This window comes from Desmodus rotundus, chromosome 9, assembly GCF_022682495.2.
Source record: "Desmodus rotundus isolate HL8 chromosome 9, HLdesRot8A.1, whole genome shotgun sequence".
Classification (NCBI taxonomy): Eukaryota; Metazoa; Chordata; class Mammalia; order Chiroptera; family Phyllostomidae; genus Desmodus; species Desmodus rotundus.
In genome coordinates this window covers 61,890,887-61,912,870 of record NC_071395.1, presented here as the reverse complement: position 1 = coordinate 61,912,870, position 21,984 = coordinate 61,890,887, and the positions used below count along the sequence as shown (strand labels likewise).

Sequence of the window (21,984 nt, the reverse complement as noted above, 5' to 3'; positions counted from 1 at the left end):
AAGCTCCTCTGGTGCCAGATGCTATGCTGAATGCTTTTCCTGTATGATCTCATTTAATCCTGAGAGTCCCGTGAAGGAGGTGCCACTATTGTTCAAAGCTTACGGAGGACACACGACATGCCTAAGCTTACAAAGAGTGTCAAGCACGGGCAGTCTGGGGCAGACCTGTTCTAGGACCGTCCTCTGCCCTACCTCATTAAAGCCCTTGCAGGACTGGGCACCCAGTAACTTTCCAGTGAAGGTGAGCTGGCTCATTGTTATTATTGCCTTTAGCCCGTAATGTGTATTGAAGTAAACATACTCAGTGGTGCTGACCTAGTGGGGCCTGTCAGGGCCCTTGAGGGTGGCTGGAAGGGAAGGGTCTGCAGTTTACAATCCTGCAGGAGAGGAGGGAGAGGGCAGTCCGGGGAGAAGATGAGGGTTTTGAGAAGCACAGGACCAAGCCACAGCCTCCACTCCCAGGGAGGCGGGAGCATGGGCCCTCAGAGCCTTTTGCCTATAGCCCCAGACACAGCCGTTGAGTGAGGAAGCATGAGTAAACAACCTTCCCTGTCCTGAAAGGAGGTGTGGATTTAGGGGATTGGAGCAGCTGCTGGCTGTTTCTTTTTATTGTGGGATTTAGGGACACTCCAAAGCTCTGTTTCTCCAGAAAGTGTCTGCAGCGGATCACTGTCACATTGTGACATCTCAACAAGTCTCCTGCACGGATGGGGTTTGCAGGGCATGCCTGACCTTCACCTTCAGCATGGGGCCACGCTGCCTGGGTCAGTGTCCTGTCTCTGGCTTTTCCTGAGGTTGCATGTATTCCCGGGGGCCCTTCCAGAAGGAGCAGTGAGAAGTCTGTCTGATTAAGCAAACAGAGGAGGGGACACACAGCCTGGGCCCTAGAAGCACCCTCTGAACCCTGTACTTTCACACTTGTTTTCCCCTCTGTCCAGAATCTGACACTGGGGGACAGTCTTGTCACCCTGGGCTGTGACTGGTCACAAGAGGCCTGCCTGTGTCTTTCTTGGAGGGCAGAATACCCTGATCCCAGCCCACATGGGGCTGGCCGGAGACCTTCTTTGAAGTCAGTGCTCTCCCACCCAAAGCAGGGTAGGAAAAATGAGATAGGGAGCTGCCTTAAAATGAAACTTCTTCAAGGAAGAAGACTTCAACACATTTACTCTTAGTCTGGTCCAGGCACAGGGCTCCTAACCAAAAGTTGGCCGGTGTCTGTTGTCCGAATTAACTGAGAGTGCCAGGGGCATGTTGGGTTCCCCTGGAAGAGATGGGGGGGGTGGCTGGTGTTCCAAAGATGTATCTCACAGAGATGGCAGGGCCTGCTGGATGACCCTGTCCCCTTGGGCCCCCACCTCCACCCTCCCTCCTGCCCTTTGGTCTCTCTGGTGTGTGGATCTTACTTGTGATCAATGTGATGACTCTCCGGGCCCCTGCTGTTTATTTGGATGTCACAATGTGACCCCGGGTGCTGCTGACCTGTGGAGGTCACTTCCTGAAGTGTTCTCAAATCCCTCAGTAAAGTGAACGTGCCCTAAGCCATTTCCTTACTAATCCATGGGGCTGCAATAGCTGGGCCTGTCTGCCGAGCCACGGGGAGCCCTTCCTGGTTACGGTAGGTAGCTCCTCTCTGATTCAGGCCTGGAGAGCTCTGCAGTTTGTGGCCTCAGTGGGGGTTCCCTTCCTAGAGTTACAGGGCAGAAGAAAGCCAGGGCCTTTGCTACTTTAATAAGGTTGGCGTGGAGAGGGGAGGGGGAGCACTTCCCTTGGTGATGGCTGCTCACAGGCCTGCAGGGTAGCTGAGGGACCTCCTGCTCTGCTTCTGTCTGACCCCTGTGGTGAGTTCTCTTCTGCCAGTCCAGTTACAGGAGGGAGGTCTGCCCTTTGAGGTGGGTTTTGTCTAGAGGGGGAAGTCTGAGGGGCTTGCCTCTACTGCCTTGAATCTTCTGTGGACCGTGACTGGTTCTGTTCTGCTGAGCAGGCCTCTCTGGGCAACAGAAGTCCCTGCCACTGTCTAGGGTGACAGGGGTACCTGATACTTTCCTCCCACCAAGGCAAGTTGACCCCAGAGCACTGGGACCCCAGTGGGTGGGAGGTGAGGTTTCAGTTTTGACCCACTCAGCCCTAATTGAGAGGCCTGCCCAGATGTCAGTAGCTGCTGGCTTCAGACAGTGCCAGCTGATCAACCTGTTGGTGCCTCGGTTTCCCTCCTCCACCTCTGCTCCCACAAAAGATGAAAGAAGCACATTTCTTCTTTCTCGTTTGCCTGGTCTCCTTGGGACTTTTATCCTTGTCCCTTTGGCAGTGGTGGCTCCAAGTCCTGACCAAAAAAGCCCAGTTTCTATCAAGAATCTGGAAGGGCTGGGCTAGCCAGTCAGGCTCTGCTCTCAGCCTGGATCTGGGGCTTCTCCCAGCCCCCGGCCTTCTTATCTGCAAAGTAGATGGAACAATAGTGCATTTCATCCTGGGTGCTTGGGAAGACTGCTGGGGATGAGGTAAGTGAACTTGGAACTTTAAATGAATGCTCACTGGTCTTGTGAGCTGGCAGGCTCAGCATCTGTTGAATGACACTGAATTGAATTCTTGAAACTATCTTAAGCATTTGAGAGGATAGTGTTTACCCCCAGGGCCTGGTGGCGAAATAGGGGACAGCACTCCCAGCTCCCAGGGTTGCCGAGTGCTAGCGCTCTGTTCCCAAGATGGGTTTGGCACCTGGCAAAGGCACAGTCCTCTGTGCCCCCTGGGGGAGGTCTGACAAATGAGCAGTCTGGCTGCCCAGGCTCCATCACCCCAGAGAGTCCCCTGCGCCCCTGTAGTCAGTACCCAGCCTCACTCCTTGGGCAGTCACCATTGGGGAGCTGCGCCTCCTTAGACCCCCCTGAACCATTTGCCCAGCTCTCTCTGTTCTGCTTCTGTCCACAGGGCTGGGTTCCCAGCTGGCCACCATCTGCACCCTCTCCCCAGCTGGATGGGACTCCGTCTGCCCCTCACACTGGACCCTCCCTCCACTTGTTTGGAGGCCCAGAGCTGAGGGCACACGGGGTCCACCTGGGTCCTTGAGCAGGTGTACATGCCCTGAGCCAGCCCCTGGCCCCCACCAGGACCCAGGAGACATGGTAAAGACCAGAGAACCCCAAGATAGTGTAGGCTGAGGGATGCCAGTGGGGCCTGGAGAGCAGGCCCACAGGGCTGTGAACCTGGGCCTCTGGGTGCTGTTTCGCAGTATGAGGTGCTGAGGACTTGAACTATAGTGCACAGGGTTGGTGGGTGGTGGCAGGAGAGAGTGTTTTACTTGCTGTACATGCTGACTGTGGGGGGAGTTTTCATCGTCTGAACTAAGCTGCCTGATTACATTCAAGGGCAGGAGGATGGGGAATAGAGGAGTCGGGCTTAGCAGAATGGCGCCCTGCCAGGACTCTCCTTGAAAGGGGCATCTGGCCAACAGTAAAGTCCTCGTCCTTGGAATTGCCATGTAAACCCCATGGGACTCTCAGTGTAGAGTTAGGAAGTGGCAGGAAGCTCACATCATGCTCCAGGGTGCTGGCCCTGAGACTCAGCGGATACGCCCAGGCCTTCAGACCCTTTGTGGGGAGCTGCCAGTGACCAGGCAGCTGGTTGGCAGGGACTCCTGGGTTCTGGAGTTGAGGAATGGGGGTAATGGTGCCTGAGTGTGGGCCGGGGTCATCCCTAAATGCCGTGCACCTAGATGCACACCCCAGGGGCAGGCAGGTCTCAACCGGGGTGACCTGCCTTCAGTAGATTCCAGCCCTGAGGTTTCTAAGGCCCTACGGAAGCCCTGCCCTCTCCTTGGTCTGGCCATCCCACCTCCTGTCAATGCTTGGGAACATTGCAGATCTCTCAGCTTTAAAGATACCATAAAAATAAATATTTGTGAAGCACAGTGTCTGGGCAGCTGGTGACTGACCACGCCTCCGAGTCAAGCGGGCTCTGCTGTCGTTCTCAGCTGCTCACCTGCAGAATGCTCACAGTGGCCCCTGGACAGGTTCCTGCCTTCTGTGGAAAGCCAGAGCGAGGGGACCGCAGTCCCAGGAGCACAGATGGCCAAGCTGGAGGGCCCCTCAGAGACATGCTTTTGCTTCTGAGTTTTACTAATGATTGAACGAGGATCACTGTTGGCTCAGCAAACATTTCCTCTTCATGTCAGGCAGAAGGTGCAAAAGGTGGGGGAGAAATGGCTCCTCGCCCAGAGGGCAATTGCAGGATAGGGACAGATAATCAGGTATTTGTAATGGGGTGTGCACTAAGGAGACAAAGGAGGGCGCCATGGGTAAGGGTAGAGGAGATGCTCCCTCTGAGTCTTTAAGGGTGAATACTAGTTTGCTGGGGGGGAGTTACAGAGGGAGAGAAGTTATTTCAGACACGTGCATAAGCCATTGGGAAAGGTGCAGCGTGCCATGTTTGGTATGGGTGAAGGGGTGGGGCAGGAAGGCTGGCAGGTGGGGTGAATCCTCATCTGTCAGTGAGTGCTGAGAGCTGTGAGCCCTGGGTTGGTGAGGAGGTGTGATGGGTGTGGCAGAAAGTGGGGCTCTGGGGGCACCATCCTCGTGAGGGCCACTGGATATGCTGGCATGTTGAACAGGGGAACTGCGGGGTTGCCACACAGACTGAACCTGTGGATGGGGTAGGGGCGGCGGCAAGGTGGGTTTGGGCTGGGGGTTGCTATGGACACCAGGCAGAAGGGGCAGAGATGAGTGTGACTGTCTGCAGGGGAGGGTCTGCTGTTCAGTCCTCTGGAGTGGCCGAGCAGGACCAGAGCAGGGCTCCATATGGTCCCCCAGGCCGGCTGTCCTCTCCTCCTCGCAGCTCCTCCCTATGGACAGGGCCTTGCAGTCAGATATGCTTAATAAATGTTTCTTACCAGACAAAAGACAGAATATCCTCTGGTTCAGTCCCTGGGGTCTCGAGGCTTTGGGGATGGGGCGCAGATGTCTCTAGCTTACTTCTGAGGCCTGTTCCAGTTGCTTGTCCTCATGAGTGGCTACACCCTGCCTGGTGTGTTCTCTAGGGGAACCTGAAGCTTCTTGCCATGGTCCTGGGCTTGGTAAGGCCCTGCTCTTAGAGCTGCCAAGTCTCCGCAGCTCTGATGGATGCCAGGATACACCTAGGACGAGACAGAAGGAGCTGGAAGGCCCGGTGTGGCTTGCAGGCCTGCCCGGTGGGCATTGGCAATGCCCACAGCGGGCCCAGAGGCCAAGGTCGGCCTGGGGCAAGGCTGTGCACCCAGCACCCCTCCTCACTGTAGGCTGAGTGGTTCTTCTTTTGTCATTCATTCATTAATGCACTTGGTGTTCCTGCGGTCACGTTCCCTCAGTCATTTTGTGCTAATGGTGCACCTTCCATGCCTTTGTCGGTTCATTCATTCCTCGAGCACTGTTAGTTAGGTTGGTCTGAACTGGAGTGCTTCTCTCTGCATAGCTCCACCCTTGGCCACAGACAGGTGAAGGCTTGCTCTTGAGAAACACAGGCTGTTGGGAGAGGAGGCCCACACAAGTGAAGGACATGCCAGGCTGCATCCTCCACACTCAGTGGCTTTCTGGAATCTTCCCACTGTCACACCCAGCAGTGTTGTCTGGATGGCAGGCTGAGTTAGGCCAGGAGAAGTTCTTGGTGGAGTGCGTGGCATGGAGGCTGCTGCTTGTCCCCCGGCTCGGGGCTGTGGGGCAGACCTGGTCAGGGGCTTTGTCCCCTCCTCTCCCCACGGAGTGGGAGACAGATGCTTGGGGAAGAAGACACCGGGTCCTCAAGGAACAGAACCAAAGCACCATGAAAATAGACATTGTGGGCAAGATGAGAACTCTGACAGACTTAGACTTACATTCCTTGAGTTGCATATGAAGAGTGACCAGAATACTTTCAGTGCTCTGGGCTTCTAACACCTTCTCTGACAAGAAAAAGAGAAGTACAGAGGGTGATGCAGGGACTCGGACAGACTTACCACTTAAACTGGGGGGGGGGGGTGTCTTAGCTTTTTAAAGAAAGAAATCAATGCTGAAAGAATTCAGCTGTTCTCCCCTCTGGTCCCTAGAGGCAGGGCTCTCAGCTTCGGGCACTTCTGTCCCTTGGGACATTCCGGTGTTTCTGGAGACAGTTTTAGTTGTCGCCACTGGGGGCAAGCTACCTGAATGGAGTCGGTGGGGGCCGGGTGCCGCTGAGCACTGTGCTGTGCTGTGCGGGGCGGCCTGCCGCAGTGACCCAGTACCCGGGGACGCAGTGTGGAGGACGAGAGGCCCTGCTCCAGGTACAGCAAGTACCATGAACTCAGTGTGTTGCACGCCGGTCTTTGTTGAAACACACAGGGAAAGAATATTTAGTCCATGTGGCTGGGTGTTGTTCTCTAAACATGTGATATATACTTTAGAGATTCTGCAGGTTGCCCTATTCGACTGACATGTTTTTTAGAATATCACATGTTGATATATATGTGTAGTTTATTTTAAATCCTGTAGCTTACCTACTTTAGGAATGGGCTGCATTTTATTTTTCTGTCCTTCCATAGATGGACACATTTTCTCTTTCTCTTTTTAAATTGAAGAGCAGACCCTTACTAGAAATCCATACCCCTGTTTCCTCCCTCTCCTACATCCCTGCCTCCCCAACACAGACAACTGGGTTCTTGACGTTTGCTTTGAAAACTTTAATCACTCTGATAGGCAGAAGCTACCTCCTGTCCCTGGCTCTGGGAGGTGGCCTGCTACATACGCAGTGTGGCCAACTGCTATTGTGCAGTTCATTTGTCTTCTAAGACTTGACATGTTCACTCCTTATGTCTCTGAGATTCATCCTTGTAATTGTAGTGCACGCATTTCCCTGTTGTTTAATGTTCCATACTGTGAACATACTATCATGTAAAAATTCCATTCTCCTGTTGATAGATAAATGGGCTGTTTCCAGTTTAGTATTGTTTCAGGCAAGGCTGCTATGAAGCCTGTTGTGTACGTGTGCAAGCATTTCTCTGGGGTATACACCCAGGAGGGAAGCACATCTGTTTTCCTAAGGGGCCATATAGACGCATGCCGTAAGTGCCCCGGCCGGCTCTTCGTCAGGACGGACCCTCGCAGCGTTCACTCCAGTGGGCCATGCCTTTGTTTACCTTGCCCAGCCCCCATCATGGCTACTGGTTATTTTTCACTATCACATAAAATGATGTGAGGAATACCCCGAAAATCATAAGAAGTCAGTAACATGTTCAGTTCCAGAGGCAGGCCAGGGAGGGCAGTCAGGTGCCCTGGCCCCATGGCTAGAGAGGGCAGAGCTGCACTCACGCAGGCTGGCTGACTGCTGGGTGCAGTGCTCTGGAGGCCCTGGTGGGCTGCCCAACTCAACTCATTTCACAGGCAGTGTGCTCCGGGACTCAGTTTCCCATTCTGGTCGTGCTGACAGTAACATGTAAGAGAAGTGGGCATGGTGCGCTGGAGGGCTCTGGAAAGCTGTTACTTTCATTGCCACTGCCTAGATGGGCACGGTGGCATTGCAGGTATGCAGAGAGGGAGGCCTTTGCACATCCACTTGGCACACATGTGAGTTTCTCTGGGGCAGATGCCTGGGAGTGGAACTGTGGCCATGTGGGAGTCTGCGGTTCAGTTCACAGCCTCATCAACACTCAGGACTGCCCACCGTTCAGGTGGTAGAGAAGAGGCACATTGGTTGCTTAGCTTGGTTTACTTGGTTGCTGGTGAGGCTTTGCACCTCTGCACACGATGCTGGTCCCTCAGGTTTGCTCTGTGGTCTCTGACCATTCTGGCAGGGTCCCTTTTGCAGCACTCTGGTGATGCAGGTGTCAGGCCCAGTGGGGTCACTTCCCATCAGGGTGCCGGGCACTCATCCTCTGAACTGCTGATTTCCTTGTCCAGCATCCCTGCGCATTGCTCTGGGGCTCACCCGGCTCCCGACAGGGCATTACACAGCTGAGTGAGTTTTGGCTCTTTATCTTCAGTTTTATGAGATTACACTGTAGTAACCTTTGCTGGACTTGGACGTGCCTGAGCCTTCCAGCGTGTTCCAAGAGGGTAACTTCTGAGTTCTGGGGGCTTGTTGTTCCTTGGGCTGCCCTATGTGGGAGCTGGGTGGGGACATGAGGGGGCTGGGGGGGAGTCTCCTGCTGATACTGGCTCTGTCACTGCAGGCAGATCTCTGCGTTATGACCTGGCTGCTGGGCTACGTGGACCCCTCAGACCCCTGCTTTGTGGCTGCCGTCTTCACCATCATTTTCAACCCACTCTTCTGGAATGTGGTGAGTGCCGCTAGGCGGCTGTGCAGACAGGGAGAGGAGCCCCTCTCTCTTCCCTCTCTGCCTGTGGCCAGCATGGAGCCATCCCTTTTGCTGGCACCTAGGTAGGGGATGCTGACCAGGGAAGCCCATGGTGTCCCGGTGTCGGCGGGGGGCCCCAGGCTACTGCTGGGATGACTGGGGCTGCAGGACTGACTGGATGGGGCTGCCCATCTGTGCCCAGCAGTCTCACTCCGTCTTCTCGTTGGCGACACAGACTGTCTCAGGTTGGGGCTTCCTTTCCTCTCTGTTGTGCTAGTCATTGAAGCCACATTCTCATATGAGTTCCATAAACATGGTTATTTTTCCTAAACAAGTCTTCGCCTGCAGAATGGTTTGCACACCACTGGCCTGAGGTGTGCTGGGTGGTGAGAACAAGCCTGTGAAGGGTGAAAACAGGAGACGGCTCAGCCTGCTCTCTGTGGGGGCAGGGGGTGCTGGCAGGATGAGAGCTGGGGTGGCGGCAGGCTGCGCGGGAAGTGGCCTGGGCCTCAAAGGAGGCCTGGCAGGGAGGACAGGCCCTCCTGCCTTAGCCTGTCCCTGAGACGGCACCCCCCACCCCAAGCTCTTGGAGTTGCCAGTCAGGCTGTCCTACATCTCTGCCTCTGGGGGATGGACAGGGTGGCAGGCACTCTGGGAGCTGGGCTGGTGGCCCTGGGGCCATGTGCCTGGGTTTGCTGAGGCAGAGCCCCCGACACCCTGTGATCGCCCTTGCATGTAGCTGAAAGAATAAGGCCAAGTTCAGTGATAGCAACACCCTGTTCCAGGCTGTTTTCATTTCAGGTGACCCCTTGGTCCCCGGGGCCTAACAGGACGTGTTTTTCATCTGGTTTATTAGTTTGGTCTTTCATCCATCTGGGGAGATTGGGAATGGTGGTGAGGCTGCCCCTCTCAAAGAGGCAGTTTGCAAATGCGCCATCCCTCCTGTCCTCAGCATGCTGGGCCTGCCCTGACGCAGGCCTCCCCACAGGAGCTGGTGCAGGGGGCAGTGCCATGGAGCCTCTCAGCCCTCCTTGCTCGAGCCTGCTCTCCCTGAACCTGTGCACCACACCCCCCCCACCCTTCAGCAACTGGAGCAGTAGACACTGAAGGGGAAGAGGCTGTAGCAGGCTGAAAGACAGCCCCCAGAGATTTCCACAGCCTAATCCTTGGGACCTGGGAGGGTTACTATGTGTGGCAAAAGGGCAGGGCAGTGGGGCTTGGCAGGTGTGACGAAGTATAGGATCTTGAGATGAGGAGATTCTCCTGGATTATTGGAGTGAGTCCTAACTATACTCAGGTGTATCCTTGTGAGGGGGGAGCAAAGGGAGGTATGGGGTATGGCCACGAGCTGAGGAAGGCTGCAACCCCCAGAAGGTGGAAGAGGTAAGGAATGGATTCTCCTCCAGGGCCTATGGTGGGAGTGAGGCCTGGCCACACTTTGACTGTGGCCAATGATGCTGATTCTGTACCTCTGGCCTCTAGAACTATGAGAGAATATAGTCCTGTTGCATGAACCACCCAGCTTGTGATAATTTGTTACAGCAGCCACAGGAAATAAATGTAGGGTATTAAAAGGAGGTTGATCTCTTCCAGCAGACACCAGGGTCTGCTGGGAGTGTGCACTGGTCTTTCTAGTCCACACGCCTTTCCCCACAACCTGGCCTTGATCAGCAGTCATGCCAGTTCTCCCAGTGCTGCGGGCATGGCTTGGCAAGCACATGGTAGGTCCTGGGGACAGTTCTTCATGCACAGGCCCCTTAGCTATTCCCTGCTGGCCCTTCCAACACTGTGTTTTTGTGAGTTCATTTTGAAGCCGTGAGGTGGCCTGTGGCAGTACTCCTAATAGCTGTGTGGGTAAGGTGCATAAGATTTGGAAGTCAGGCAGCTCAGGTGTGTGCATTTGTAAAAGGCTTTTTTTCTTTTGTCAAAAGTTTTTGATTTGTCTTACTTTTGAAAAAAAGTATTCAGGCTTCTGGCCAAGATGGAGGTGTAGGTAGACACACTGTGCCTCCTCGCACAACCAAAAGAAGGACAACAACAATTTAAAAACAAAAAACAACCAGAACTGACAGAAAATCGAACTGTATGGAAGTCCGACAACCAAGGAGATAAAGAAGAAACATTCACCCAGACTGGTAGGAGGGGCAGAGATGGGCAGCTGGACGGAGAGGACTTGAGGCAAGGCGGCGGCTGGTAGACCCAGCGAGGTGACGGATTGTGGAGCGGGGCAGGCCAGGCTGCAGCTAGCAGACCCCACAAAGTGGTGGCTGGCAGCCCCTGTGGCCCCACATTCGCACATAGATAAATTGGGAGGAAGGGTGGGGGAGTGAAACAGACCACACAACCAAGGGCTCCAGCGTGGGGAACTAAAGCCTCAAACCTCTGATGGAAAACACCTGTGGGGGTTGAGGCGGCAACAGGAGAAACTCCCAGCCTCACAGGAGAGGTAGTTGGAGAGACCCACAGGGGCCTAGAGCATGCACAAGCCCACCCACTCAGGAATCAGCACCGGAGGGGCCCAATTTGATTGTGGGTAGTGGAGGGAGTGATTGAAATCCGGCAGAGAGTGGAGCAAGCACCATTGCTCCCTCTCGGCCCCTCCCCCAAGTATAGCGTCACAGCCCAGTGACCAGCACTAACCCGCCCTGGTGAAGACCTAAGGCTCTGCCCCTTTATGTAACAGGCACGCTAAGACAAAAAAAAAATGGCCCAAATGAAACAACAGATCAAAGCTCCAGAAAAAATACAACTAAACAACGAAGAGATAGCCAACCTATCAGATGCACAGTTCAAAACACTGGTAATCAGGAAGCTCACAGAATTGGTTGAATTTGGTCGCAAATTAGATGAAAAAATGAAGGCTATGCTAAGAGAAACAAAGGAAAATGTACAGGGAACCAATAGTGATGCGAAGGAAACTGGGGCTCAAATCAATGGTGTGGACCAGAAGGAAGAAAGAAACATTCAACCAGAAAAAAAAAATGAAGAAACAAGAATTCAAAAAAATGAGGAGAGGCTTAGGAACCTCCAGGACATCTTTAAACATTCCGACATCCGAATTATAGGGGTGTCAGAAGGAGAAGAGGAAGAGCAAGAAACTGAAAACTTATTTGAACAAACAATGAAGGAAAACTTCCCTAATCTGGCAAAGGAAATAGACTTCCAGGAAGTCCATGAAGCTCAGAGAATCCCAAAGAAGCTGGACCCAAGGAGGAACACACCAAGGCACATCATAATTACATTAGCCAAGATTAAGGAGAAGGAGAGAATCTTAGAAGCAGCAAGAGATAAGGATACAGCTACCTACAAAGGGGTTCCCATAAGACTGTCATTTGATTTCTCAATAGAGGCCTTACAGGCAAGACGGGGCCGGAAAGAAGTATTCCAAGTCATGAAAGGCAAGGACCTACATCCAAGATTACTGTATCCAGCAAAGCTATCATTTAGAATGGAAGGGCAGATAAAGTGCTTCCCAGGCAAGGTCAAGTTAAAGGAGTTCATCATCACCAAGCCCTTATTATATGAAATGTTAAAGGGACTTATGTAAGAAAAAGAAGAAGATAAAAAATATGAACAGTAAAATGACAGCAAACTCACAGTTATTAACAACTGAACCTGAAACAAAAGCAAACTAAGCAAACAACTAGAACAGGAACAGAATCACAGACATGGAGATCATATGGAGGGTATCAACAGGGGAGTGGGAGGGGGAAAGAGGGGCGAAAGGTACAGAGAATAAGTAGCATAAATGGCAGGTAGAAAGTAGACAGTGGGAGGTTAAGAATAGTATGGGAAATGTAGAAGCCAAAGAACTTATGTGTATGATCCATGGACATGAACTATAGGGGGGGGATGTGGGAGGGAGGGGGTGGGCAGGATGGAGTGGAGTAAAGGGGGGAAATGGGACAACTATAATAGCATAATCAATAAATATATTTTAAAAATAAATAAAAAATAAAATAAAAACAGCAAAAAAAGTATTCATTGGTTATTTGTGGGAGAGAGAGAGAGCTCTTCAGAGACATTTTAGAAGGAGAAAAGTTCTGGAAACACATTTCGGTTTCGTGAGCTGCCACCCAGGAGAGCAGCGGACAGGTACCGGCAGGCCAGCATGCTGGACCCCAGCTCTGTGGCGCAGTGAGAGTCCGCGCCCGGGAGACCACTTAGTGACCCTGGACTCAGTCCTCCTCACAGCTACTGCAGTGCTTGGCAGGACTTGCTGTGTGTGCCGGGTGCGTTTCCGGTACTATTTCAGGACATTGTGGCAGCAAAGGCTATTGTTCTCCCCTTTGGAACCCAGGGCTTGAAGAACGTTGCTCATTTCAGTCAGCCATTGTCCTGAAACAGGAGCACTTGGCCAGGGCCTCAGGGTGCTGCACTTCTAGGAGGGGACAGTACATGGATACACATAAGCAGGAGAAGGGTCGGGAGAGCAGGGAGGGCTGGGCAGGGGTGACCTTCTAGCAGAAAGCTGCCCCTCTGAGGAGAGGGAGCCCTTGCATATTGGGAGAAGAGGGAACAGCAGGTGCAGAAATCCTGGACGATTTCAAGGAATAGCCACTGTCTGGAGTCCACTAGGGGGGTCACAGAGGGCAGGGCAGAGAGGGGCTGCTGGGACAGTGGCAAGGACTTCGGGCTTGGAGTGGGCAGCTGTGGGATGAGTTGCCGGGCCTGACCCTGGTCTTTAAGGTTGATGTGGGCTTCGGTGAGAACACACAAGGGCAAGGGCGGAGTGGGGGGCTGTCATAGCCGTGGGGGCCCAACACATGGGCAGGTGGCCCCCTGCGAGGTGGGAGGAATCGTCACATGCTGGGCCTGGCTTGAGAAAGGGCTCCCTGGACTCACAGGGTTTGGTTGGTGAGCGCAGGAGCAGAGGCAGGGTAGCTCCAGGTTGGGACCCGAGTGACTTACTAGTAAGAAATGTGCATGTGGTCTCCTAAGTGCAGAGGACAATCAAAATCCAGAAGAACTGGCTTTGGAGAGCGTCCAAGTTGGTGACCACGTGGAGAAGTGGGGACAGTGGTGTGCCCGGAGCACGGAAGTCCTTTCCTTAGACCTTGCTCCCTTCGTCTCTTCTGTCTGGCTGTTGTTTTGTATTCTTTATATCCTTTGTAAAAATCCAGTGCATAATCTGGCTTCCTGAATTCCGTGAGCTGGGTAGACAGTGTCAGAACTGAGTTGAATTGTGGGACATGCAGCTGTTGTCAGAGAATTGCTTGGGTGTATGGGAAAAAAATTCGGGTGCAGAATAGTACAGGGCGTGGCCATTGGCTGAGATAGGGCCATGAGGGAGGCGGGGTTGTGAGGATGAGAGCTCAGTTCCTTCGCTGTTGGATTTTCGATGTCCCTGAGACTCCAGGTGGTGACGGAGCCCATGTGAGTCTGGAACTGACGGGAGTGTTTGGGACTGGAGATGATGTTGGAAACACTAGGGTGTGGCTACCCAGTGCTGAATCTGGCCTTGGACCCAGACCTGCCTCCTGCTCAGGGCCCGCGGTCTGCCTCCCTGGGACAAAGCTCTCGGCAGTGCTCCAGGTCGTTAGCTGGACTGGTCTGCCTGCGTCTTGGTGCCCCCCACCCCGCTCCCCCGGCACTGCAGCCCATCTCTTTCGTCTCCCCCCAACCCCCCAGCAGCCAGTGCGTCCGTCTCCACTGGCAGCACCTTGCCCCCCAGGCCTCACTCTCTGTGCTGCTCTGTCCAAAGGAGGCTTTCCGCCTTCCTCTGCTTGTTTCCCTGGGGAAACTCTAACATTGCTGGCCCTTGCTCTTGCCGGACACCTCCTTCCCTGCGCCCCACCTGCTTTTCCAGTTCACAGGCTTTGGGTCCTTGTGAAGGTCCTCTTCCTCTGCCTGTCAGTCACGCCCTCGGCGGAGCTTCATGGAAAACCGCTGTGTGCTGCACCCCGTGGGAGCCCACGGGAGCCAGGGGACAGACTGCCGTCTCTGTTCTCAGAGGCTACGAACTGATTTGTAATGAAAAGATGCGGTGCTACGGGGGGACTAATTGGGGCTTCTCCCTTCATCTGTGTCTCAGCCTCTGGCCCAGAATCATCTCAGAGTGCCAGGAGCTTGGGGCGAGGTGTTGACACCCCACCTGGGCCTGTCAGACCCAAAAAGGAGCTGGCTCTTTGGGCCCCCGCCAAGACTTCCTCAGCGTGCTCTCGTCTGCCATCCCCAAGAAGGAGCCCTGTTCGGGGCCCAGCGCAGAGCTCCCGGGCTAACTTTGCCTCCTTTCTTGTGCCCGTACCCCCAAGACGGCCCTTACAGCCATGCTCAACATGGGGCCACCACCATCACGGGGCGGGCAGCCGGCACTGCCCGCCTCTCCCTGGGCTCTCTGGCCTTCCCCACATGCACACGTGCTCACTCACACATCGTAAACACAGGGCCAGGGGTTGACCCCCACCCAGTGCCCTCAGAGGTGCCCTGTGTCTAGGAGACCTTTCACCTGGTCTGTGAGGTGCCACTCTGGCAGCATCCTCTCCCCTGCACCTTTGGTCACCGTGGGTTCCTGCCTTACCCTGATGATTCAGTCTGTCACCCAGGGTCCCATATGTCTGTGCTGTCATCCCTGCTCCTCACAAGCCTCTCTCCAGCCCTACCCTCTCAGTCAGGGTGGCCGACCTTGGCGGCGGAGTTGTCCTGTGCGCTGCAGGGTGTTTGACCACGACCAACCAGGCGTCAGTGGTGGTCCCGAGTCCTGACAGTCTCAATTGTCTCCAGACATTACCAGGGTCCCCAGAGGGCCTCAGTAGCCCCTGTTGCTCTCGGTGAGGCAGCCCCCGGTGCCCACTGCTTGTGCCTCTGTGCCCTGCGCGCACTGCTTGGCCCTCAGCCTTCTTAGCCAGAGCGCTGAGTGCTGACGAGGTGCCTGTGCTGCCCCCCTGTGCCCAGCCCAGCACATGCCAGGTGCTGAGCGCTGCGTGGAGGGCGGAGCCTTGGCTTCACCGCTGGCTCGGGCCCGAGCACCACCTCGCAATGGGCCTGCAGGCAGTGTGGGCTGGTTCCTGAACTGGGCCCTTTCCCAGTTTTCTGTCGTGGCCCTGGTGGGAGAGGGCCATCCCCTCTGTGACGTTTGCATGGGCCTGACTGTGAAGAAAGGGGACTGCAGGGGTTTCCTTCTCCTGGGCCCCGCCGTGGGGCTGGTGGCAGCCTATGCGTGGCAGCTCCCGGGACACCCTCTGTGTCAGGACACAGGCAAGCGAGCCCATGTTAGCGCAATGCAGCCTGGAGCTCCCCCCATTGTTTGCAAGAGAAATTGTTCACATGCTTTGGTGTCGAAGGCAAACTGCTTGTCATGGACACGAGAGCTGACTGAGGCACATTTGGATGCTCTGGTAAACCTGGTGGGTTTGTAGACAGAGTGACCATTTAGTTAATCTTCCACGTGGGGACTCTTGGGAGAGTGAAGGGGTCATTAATAACCCTGCCAGGACCGCACGTGTAGGTGGGGACTGGCCTGGCACGTGGGATTCTTCCGCATTGAGGGTATGCTTCTGAGGTTGTGCTCTTCCAAACCCCCAGCCCCAGCCCGCTCTGCCCCCTACCCCTCCAGCACTCCCACTCACTCACTCCCGTGCCTGAGACTCACCGCCCTTCAAGGGCCAGTGTGCAGCCCCTAGGACACTGCCGCCCTTCCCACTGCCCCACAGCCGAGCCCCAGACCCCCCTCTCTGAGGGCAGGATCCATTGCTCGGGTCTGTGCTCCTTCACACATGCTCACGGAGTCAATGTATTTAGTGGATGGAGTGCTGAGACATATCACGGTTGGCCTTTCCAACCAGACTGAGGCCAAAGCCCCAGCTGGGCCCTGCTGGTGCGTGCTGGTCCCACATCTGCAGCAGGACTGCCTGCCTGCCCCTTGGCCCTGGGCTCTCCTAGGTGCAGCCCTGGAGTCCCTCCGTCCTGGCTGGTTACCCTAGGGAGTGACAAGGGAGAGGAGGCCTCTCCCAGAGGGTGAGAGTGGGAGTAGGTGGCTCTTCCTCTCACCGCCTAGTGGGGGTGGAAGGTTCCACGGCAGAGTGACCTTTATCCTTCCAAGTCCTGTAGCCCCTGGGCTGCTGGTCTGAGCTCATGGCTGCGGGCTGCGGAGGAAGCCAGGGCAGTAGGACGGCAGGTGGCGCTGTGGGCAAAGTGAGGGACTCCTGGGCTCCCCTCCCAGGCCCCAGGAGGTGCCGGTGAGGCCTGGGCAGAAGGGCGTGCTCTGCAGCCTGTCTTGCCCCTCGCTGCCCCCTGCCCTGCCTGACACCTCTGGTGCACACTGGCTGTGCCGCCTCAGCTTCAGTTTCAGAGCCTCAGCCAACAGTCTGTTGGCTCATTTTGGGGGATCCTGGGGGATCCCCGCAGGTGCCAGGAAACTGGCCCTGCAGATACTTCAGGTTGGAGTGAGGGAGCTGGCCTGCTACCAAGAGGGGCCAGGTCTATGCCCTGTGTCCACCCCACCCTCCGGGCCTGCGTTTCTCCACCCATGGGGGAGGACGTCAGCTGAGGTCCTATCTGGCTCAGAAATGCTGGGACCCACTCACTCTACCAAGTCCCACTCTGGGGCGGCCCTGTGTTGGACCCAGGGTTCCGAGTGTGTCACCTGCCCTCCTTGAACTAGGATCTGATGAAAGTGAAGTTCTCCATTAGAGACCCCACCCAGAAAACAGCCCTGAGATGGGGGCACAGGCTCTGCTGGGGTGTTGGCTAGGCTTTCCGGAGGAGCGTCCGGGACGGGAGGCGGGGACCAGGGTCAAGAAGCCCAATGGAGGGGGATGTGTTGAGAGAGAGGGGTCCCAAGGGAGGATCCCAGACACTGGCCTGCACCTCTGATTGTCTGCTGGAGTCTGGCAGTGAGCATGAGCATGCCCGTGTGTGTGTATGTGTGTGTGTGTGTGTGTGTGTGTAAATGTGAGTATGGGCAGGCACATATGAGTGTGCATGAGTGAGTGTGAGTGTCCTCAGAAACACAGAGGACCTGGGGTGGAGGTCGGAGACCCTTGCTCTCGTCTGGCTCAGAAACCTGGCTCCCAGGGCCTGGCTACACACCCACCGGGCTCTGAGCCACTGTTTTTGGATCAGAACGAGTCTCCCTCGGCCAGGCGAGGCCGGCATTTGCAGGAATGCTGAGCCGGGTGATGGACATAACCTGTAAGCATTTTCCCTGAGCAGAGCCAGCTGGTGGGTCCTTGGGTCTGAGAGCTCAGGACCCTTCTAGCAACTGGCCACTTGTCCCTCCCGACTGATGTCACCAAGGCCACTGCAGCCCCCTGGGTCTCCTCCAGCCCCAAGCCCCTGCCCGGCTATGCTCAGCCGGGTTCCTGCAGAACTAATGGTGTCACTGGCCTTGGCTCCATGGCTGTGGACAGTCTGCTCCTTGTCACCAGGGACCCATGCTCCCTCCCCCAGCCTTGATATTGGCTCAAGTGCAAGATGTTCTTTGGCATCTGTGTGATGTTCTTTTCTGAGCCAGGATGTAGACTAGCGTTTGGTCCAGAAGCAGCCTTGCCTGCCTGCTCTGCCCCCATGGCCCTGTCCATCTCTGAATGGAGAGCTTTCCCAGACAGCAGCATCGCTTTGTGGGGCTGCTGCGAGTGGCTTGCCAGGGGAGACTCATGCCATCGGCCAGGGCGAACTTTAGAATCTCAGTGTCCCACCACCATGCTGATAATGTGTCTGTGGCACTTTGAACTGGGTCAGCTCCCGGTCTCTGCCGGAATCACTCGGAGTGACATGGTTACGGACAGAAGGGAAGGAAGGGGGAGGAGGCTCTCCCGGTCCAAGCCTGGGCCCTGGGCACACCCTGGTGGAGTGGGTCTCTTCCATGAGCTCACACTTCCTTCAGTTTTCAGTATTCTAGAGGTGTGCTTTAAGCTTCCTCAGGAAGCCGGTGTTTTGTGGGTAGGTCCAAGCACAGCTCCCGCAGGGGCTGGGTTTTAGTCCCAGCCTCTGCGGCGCCACGTGTGTGTGAGGCATCCAGGCGATTGGGGCCCCATGGATCATGTTCCTGGGTGCGTGGTTTGGTGTCGGTGGTCTGGGATCCTTCCCGAGCAGGGCGGGGGGACAGGTTCGGGTTACCCCACCTTTTCCTGGGTATTCCCAGCAGGTGGGGCCCTCCTACTTAGATGTCCTTGTAGAGCCTGTAGCCTCCAGGCTAGGCCAGTGCTTGAGAGGCCGTTTTTGACCTGGTCCTACCCACTCACCCCCACAGGGCAGCACATCTCCTGCAACCTCCCTGCCCTCCCGCTCTGCAGATGCCAGCCTTCCTCTGACCCCTGCCCTCATTCAGTCTGCTCCCTCTTCCTAGAAGGGCCTCTGCACTCTCCACCTAGCTGCCTCCTGTTCCCTGCACAGGCCTTTGCTCGGTTGTCTAGCCAGCCTTCCCCGAGCAGGCATAGGTGAGCTGAGACCAGCCAGTGTTGGGAGGGGTGGATACAAAGGTGTCCCTCCTCCCTTGTGGGTGAGCCCTGGGGGGCCAGGTGAGGTGGTGCTTTCCTGTCTCCATGTGTGAGGGGCTGTCGGTCCTCTCTCGGCCCCATGAGTGAATGAATGAGGTGCCCCTGGGAGCTTCAGCAGCCTGGGAGCCAGCCTGGTGGGGCTGCTGTCTTCACCCTTCCCTGGGTCTTCTTTTGGGTCCCGGTGAGGATCCGTGGGGAATATCCAAGGCTAGGGTATTTATCTCATTTCACTGCTAACTTGCTCTGTGACCTGGCAAGTCCCTTCACTTCCCTGTCCCTCCATTGCTTCGTCCTAGGTCTGGAGGAGCAGCCTTCGCCCCGCTTTCCTCATGACATGGCAGCAAGATTGTTGGGGAGGGAATGAGTGTGAGAGGCTTTGGAAGCTTGAAGTGCGCAGTGCCATATCCGGCTCTAAGGAGAGGCACCACCGGGGGCTGCCTGGGTGGCAGCATGCCTAGAGAGCTCTTGTGTCACTGGAAACTTCCCAGCTTCGTGCCCAGCTGTGGGCCAAGTGCTTTCACTCCTCCCAGGATCTCACACCCAGCAAACGTCTACGGCCTTAGCAACCATCCTGGAGTGCATTTCTGCAGTGGCTTGCTCCTTCCTTGAAGCCAGCGGTCAGGAACCGGCCTGGGAGAGCCTGGGAGACTCAGGAGACGGAGCGGGTACGTGTTGCCGGCTGGTGCCATGGGTCCCATGCTGCCTGGTGCTGTTGGGCCCTTCAGTGTCCTGGGTGCTGCTGCCGGCTGTGGGGTTCTGGGTTGCCAGTGGCCCAAGAGGCAGCCCTGTTCCTGCCGCCTTTGTACCCAATCCCCACTGTGGTGCTAAGCCAGGTTCTGGAGACCCTGGGTGATATCTGTCGCATTTCAGGGAAGACTCCAGCGCCTATGTGGGTGCCTGTCCTGCAGTGACAAATCTAGGAGTTGACACAGAAGAGGGCGTGGTGGTGCAGGCCTGGGGGCCTGGGCTCCCTGGATTTTGGGGCTCATGGAGCATGGCTGGGGATGCCAGGGTATACGCTGCACAGGGGCCGAGGATCGGGAAGAGGGACTGGACCCAGCCAAGGGGGCCTGTGCAGAGACAGATGGAGAATCAGGCTGCCTGATGGAAAATGGAAATTAGGAGAGGGTGGGAGGCCGAGCCTGCAAAAGTTTCTCAGCCGTCGTTTCCAGACTCAAGTGCCCACCATCTGGGGCTCTGGCCTAGCCTCAGGGGCCAGGCTCTGTGCACCACGACACAGCTGTGCCCATGTGCAGGTGGGCACCTGCCAGCCAACACCCCTGCACCCCTTTTTGCTTCGTCCCACCGCCCCTTAGTGAAAATGCTCTGAGGTGAGCCCACTTGTGCTGCTGGGGAGACAGCCCCTGTGGGGTGCAGACCAGTGAGTGGGGAGCACACAGCAGCCTCCCTGCCACTGCAGTGTGGCCACCAGACTGACCCTAGGGAGCCACCAAGGGCTCACACAGCAGGTGCACCCAGGTCCAGCTTCCTAGGGTGAGCTCACAGTGGGAGGGGCTTGTGGTGAGGGCTCCAGTACAGCAAAGATGGCCGTAGGACTGAATGGGCCTGTCCTCAGCTTAGAAAAGGAGCACAGAGTGGGGGGCGGGAGGATTGCGCAGGCACACACTGGGTGTCATTTATGCCCAACCACCTGCCAGCACGGCACAGGGCGCCGAGTGAAGGACAGGTGTGACGGGGGTTTGTGAGCAATGAGTCTCAGTGCAGTGGGAGGGTATATGATACTGTGATTTATAAGCGGCATGTGTTTGGTCTCCCTCCTGGTTACTGGCTGAGTTCCTAAGGTCCTTGGAATTTCCTGAGTGATAAGAGGGATCAAAGTGTCTCTTGTTCTGTTAAGGAGGTGACTTAGCGGGGAGCTGTATGCCAGTCAGAGGGCTGGAACTTTTTGTGCCATCTGGGACCTCCAGAACATTGGGCAGAGGGGCTGAAGGTGAGTTTAATTGCCAGTGGAAAATGAGTTAATTAACCACACCTATTGTAATGAAGCCAAAGGATGGAGTATAGACAGCTTCTGCGTTGGCGGGTATGGGAAGTCGGGGAAAGTGGCGCCCAGCGAGGGCATGGGAGCTGCTGGCCCTTTCCCCAGACCTCGCCTGCAGCATCTCTTCTATTTGGCTGCCCCTGAATTACATCCTTTATCATGCACTGGTGATCTGGTAACTAAAATGTTCCTCCAAATTCCACGAGGCACTCCAGCAAATTAATCAAACCTGAGGAGGGGATGCAGGAACCTCCGGTGTATCCGACGTGGGCAGGGGGCGGTTTTGAAGGACTGAGCCCTTAACCTGTGGGACCTGATGCCCTCTCAAGATGGGTGGTATCACAATTGAGAGAATTGCTTGGTGGTGTCGGGAAACACACACATTGGAGGTTTCTGTTACTATTCATTTTATTTGCTCATGCAGTTTTAATTGCCTTTTTGGTCAGGCCTCTAGCTTGGGCCTAAACTTGCCCTTCTCCTGAGGTGTGCCCTGTGCCTGTCTCTCCAAAATCCCTGTATTTCTCACCCAGTTCTGGTGGCAAGCTCGGCGAGCAGTGGAGCCCGAGGGGGTGAGGGTGGTGAGTCTGGTGGGAGGGTTTGCCCCGCACAGGCAGGAGGGCCCCCCATTCCTGCCTGCTTACACCAGTAATGACACCCCCACGGACTGAGGCTCACCTGTCTGCACCCAGCTTCCCTTGGGAGGCTGGCTGCCCACCTGCGTGCTGACTCGGGTGGCACAGGATGCTCCAGGGCCCCAGCAGAGTGCTCTGTATTTGCCTGAGGTGGGGGAGGTCATTTGGGCCCTTGGGAGCTGTCCCAGCAGCGCCAGCGTCGGATCCACCTATGCTCAGGGCCCTGGAGAGCCCTCGGAGCCAGCGCTCACCTGCCACCTGAACACCTGCAGAGGGCCTGGGCCTCTGAGCTGTTCTCCCCCAGGGGATCACCCAGGCTGCCCCTGCCTGCTGGGGTAGAGGGGGCTCTCCCTGTGTGGAGTGTGGAGGCCCGCCCCACCTGCCGCTCACTGTGGCCTCCTGTCTGCAGCGCCACCCCCCGCTTGTCCCCTGTTGCTCTGAGATAGGCCAGTTGCTCCTGTGCCAGGTGTCAGAGGCACCAGCACCTGGCAAGGTCCCTTCCCTCAGCCTGGAGAGCCCTGGAGAGAGGGGCGCTGAGAGAGGTACGGTGGGGGGGGGGCGGGGCTGTCGTATTCAGACCCTGTCCCTGCTCAGGGGGGTGGGGATCTTGGACATGGTCACAGGCAGGGCAGGTGGGAGTGG

The 21,984-nt window shown here is 56.0% G+C and overlaps 1 protein-coding gene across 3 annotated transcripts in view; it reads left to right on the top strand.

Moving 5' to 3' along the window:
• Positions 1–21,984, top strand: part of PEMT (phosphatidylethanolamine N-methyltransferase) — a 79,671-nt gene that overhangs the window by 6,851 nt on the left and 50,836 nt on the right. The window contains exons 1-2 of one of the 3 annotated variants that reach the window (XM_045199225.2): positions 1,460–1,615; positions 8,144–8,251. The exons of 1 other annotated variant lie outside the window; for it this stretch is intronic. In XM_045199225.2, the coding sequence (XP_045055160.1) occupies positions 8,159–8,251 (93 nt within the window). In that variant the 5' untranslated portion in view covers positions 1,460–1,615; positions 8,144–8,158. Of the gene's footprint in view, positions 1–1,459; positions 1,616–8,143; positions 8,252–21,984 lie in introns of those variants that run through there. One more of the 3 variants, XM_024564987.4, reaches the window with a different exon arrangement.